General features: G+C 36.9%; 1 protein-coding gene across 1 annotated transcript; it reads right to left on the reverse strand.

Moving 5' to 3' along the window:
* Nucleotides 1-888: 888 nt before the first annotated feature.
* On the reverse strand, nucleotides 889-2,819 carry LOC140827496 (bZIP transcription factor 60-like). Its single transcript, XM_073190170.1, has 3 exons — nucleotides 2,282-2,819; nucleotides 1,791-2,014; nucleotides 889-1,273 (listed from the first exon to the last, which is right to left on the reverse strand). The coding sequence occupies exons 1-3, from the start codon at nucleotides 2,698-2,700 to the stop codon at nucleotides 972-974; spliced, it is 945 nt and encodes a 314-aa protein (XP_073046271.1). The 5' UTR covers nucleotides 2,701-2,819; the 3' UTR covers nucleotides 889-971.
* Nucleotides 2,820-3,518: the final 699 nt, after the last annotated feature.

Here is a 3,518-nt window from a genome sequence, read left to right on the forward strand (position 1 = left end):
GTAATGTAGTGGAATCTATTCGTCATCCTAATGCTTCTGCACCTGAGGCTTCCATAATCTCTTTTATCAGAGGGCTTATGCTACAAACATCTGGACTCACCGTCACTTTTTGTCGACGTTCAACCAACAAAGCTGCTCATGAACTTGCTTCCTTTGGTCTTAAAAATTTGGTGGCTGTTGATTACAAAGATTGTAGTCCTTTTTACTTAAGTCAATTTGTAAGAAGTGACTTTATTTTATGATCTATGATTATATCAGTTTCTTCAAAAAAGAAAAGAGAACATTCAAATCAAAACAGTTTATAAATATCAAAATTATATAACAAGCTTTGTTTAAAAATTAAATTATATGTTTTTTAAAAATAATCAAAATAAAATTTATTAAAATTAAAAAACAATCGTTCAGGCCAAATCAAACCAGGTTTGGTTGTTAATTATTAATGTTTTGTTACTTTTTTTTTTACTAGGAAATTTGGTTAAATAACTTCGATCAATTTTTTTTTTTTTTAAAGAAAATGATCTCCTCAAATATATTTCAAACACATATGAGAAGATCATTTTTGTAAAAAAAAAGTTGACCGAAGTTAAACGAAAATTACCCCTTGTTTTACTACTTGATAAAACCAATATATTTGATTTGGTTCGAGTTTTTATAGGTTGAAGGGTAAAGGCAGCATGTCCCTAACTTCAAGAAACAACTGGTTAACATGATACGTTTTCAAGGGCAGCAAAACCAGCTGTTCGGACTGTGTCAACTAAAGATTCATACCAACATTTGACAGAGACATGGGCTCGAATCGCTGAAGCATATTTAAAAACAAAAAAGGAGCAGCATACTACCGAAAAACACAGGCCAAAGACCTGTTTCCTGACGTACCCACACAAGAAGTATATAATTATTTGTTTAAGTTTATGACTACATCTATCTACAACAAGAAAAGATGGGAATAGCGGGGGAGAGGTGGTGGTTAACTAACTAATTAATGAAAATACAGGAATTCTAGGAGTCTTGGATAAAAGGCCACTGCTGGATTCTACTATCCTTAACCGCATCCTTGATCTTGAAGCTTTGCATCTTTTGCCCATCATAAATAAATCAAAGGGATGGATTTTACGAGCCTCCATCTCCACTTCTCTTGTTGCCTCGCTTTCCCACTGTTCGCCTCCCACGTCTTCGCAAAGAGCCACTTCCAGATTTGTCAGGAACTGACTGCCCAGAATTAGAAGGTATATGATGCCCATGAACCCAAGCAGGGAACCCAACAGCAGGGATTCTGTAGAATTCACCATTCGAAGTTAAACATCACCACCACGACAAAAGGCTCGATAAAGACATGAAATTTAACAAAGGGGTGATATGAGCAGATAAGTGATCAAGAGCATATCCATTTAACAGAATGAAAATATAAATTTGTAGAAAAATGAACTAATTGAATTAAGGCAATGCAACACCACCTGGCAAGAAATAGTTCAATGTATAAGCCACACACCTATATGGTTTATTATAGGATCAAACTATGCATTGGTATTACAGAATGGGCTTGTCGTGACAAGCAAATATCATACAATTCTCGCAGTGCTTAGGAATCGGAGCAATGAGTTACAAGTTTAAAGAAAGAGAAAAGTAAATACGAATTTATTTCCGATTCAGACAAAGAGCAAGAAAAACTGCACACATAAATTAATGATTTTAACACAAAACCAGAGCATGTCATCACGAGAAACAAGAATATTCTATCAATATCACAGTATAACTAGGAGAATCACATAGTGGGAATTTGAAGTCCTCACCCAACAAGAGCACAGCAGACTCCTGCTTGTTCATGGAAGCATCAAATGCCTTACTACTGTGCAAAGAAATCCGTAATGCTTGATTCTCGGCAAGAGAGAATTGGAGCAAAGTCCCAAGCCTCTTGCATTCTGCTTCATAGTACTTACTCTTCAACTCAAGATCCCTCAGGTACATCTTCTTTCTTTCCCGTGATCTTACAGCCGCATCCCTGTTCCTGATTTGCCTACAATTCATAACCCAACTTTAGAGATTGCAATACAACAAATTTCACTCGAGTATATATAGTGATGGACTGATGGAGCTCAGGAAACACTAGCCACTTCAAAGAAAAAAGGCTAGAGCAAGCCAAGAAACACGAAGAATACAAACATGAACCCGTTTCATTCATAAATACGGCACCTAAACCAACATTAATCAAGGAAACAAAAAAAATCTAAATCAAAAAATGAAGGAGAGGCAAACATGTTCAGGGTGGCAAAAAAAGTAACACCTTTTGCGTTTTTTATCGACGGGATCATCAGTTTCTCCGGCATCACCACCTTTACCATCATTGATCTGATGGGAGCTATCTTCCTCTTCTTCTTGTGCCTCAACCACCACCGAGTCAGGGCTGGCGGACGAATCCTTAGAGAGATCCGAACCTAACCAGGGCCCATCAGGCGAATCCAAAAGCAAGTCCGAGAAAAACTCATCGGTCAAAGAATCGCTGTGTTCTTCAACTGATTTATCGGAATTGGACTCGTCATTCATAAGGTATCGCTCGATGTCGTCGATCGAAAAATAAGAATCCATACCATCTGCGCCGGCTGCCGCATCATCAAACAAATCGAAACCCAACTCATCTGGGACGTTATCTAACAAACTTTCCTCATCAATCGCCTCTTTATCTGTAACTCCAGTCTCGATCATAGCCGCTGAAGAAAAAATAATCCAAAATCAAGCATTTGAACATGAACTGAATTCAGGGGGTGGTTTTATAGACGAAGCGGATCCTTGGGCAGTTTCCCGGTCGTTTCCACTAGCCTCCGGCCTCCCTGTTAAGGACAGGAGGAGGGATTATCTGAGCCGTAGATATTTGAAAGATTGGACCACATACTCCGTAATGTACATGATAACTGTCTTTCCTCAAAAACACATCACCCAACCAATCAGCATTCAGACTTAAGGGACGGGGCGACGGGCTACTCCAGGGAAGACTATGCTGCATCAAGCGGTACTACCAATTTTTGTATTTTTATTAGAGATCTATAAATTATTATTTTCTCTTCGAAATCAATCCTATTATTATGATTCTTCAATACTATACAAAATCCCCACGACGAAGAGATACAATTAAAAATATCATACATTAAATAATCATTAACTTTATTTTATTCTAATATTTTTTTTTTATTTCTAATTTTTTTAATTGTTTTCCCGTGTTCTTACGTTTTGATGAATATTGAAATCGTTCTTGATCTTATAGATAAAGTGGTGGGTGGTCAGATGAATACCATGCTATGTGCTAAGCTTACTGATGAGGAGATTCGTAAAGGTGTTTGATATGTATCAATCTAAAACTCCAGGAACGGACAAGTTTATTGTTCTTTTCTATCAGAAACTATGACCGATAATTGATAAGAATATATGAAAAAGTGAATTAAAAATCATAAGTGATCAAGAAGGTTTGGCATATTGGAATGCTAAGCTCATCACACTTATTGTGAAGGTTAAGGAATCATTGTATT

Source organism: Primulina eburnea, chromosome 3 (genome assembly GCF_022965805.1).
Source record: "Primulina eburnea isolate SZY01 chromosome 3, ASM2296580v1, whole genome shotgun sequence".
NCBI lineage: Eukaryota > Viridiplantae > Streptophyta > Magnoliopsida > Lamiales > Gesneriaceae > Primulina > Primulina eburnea.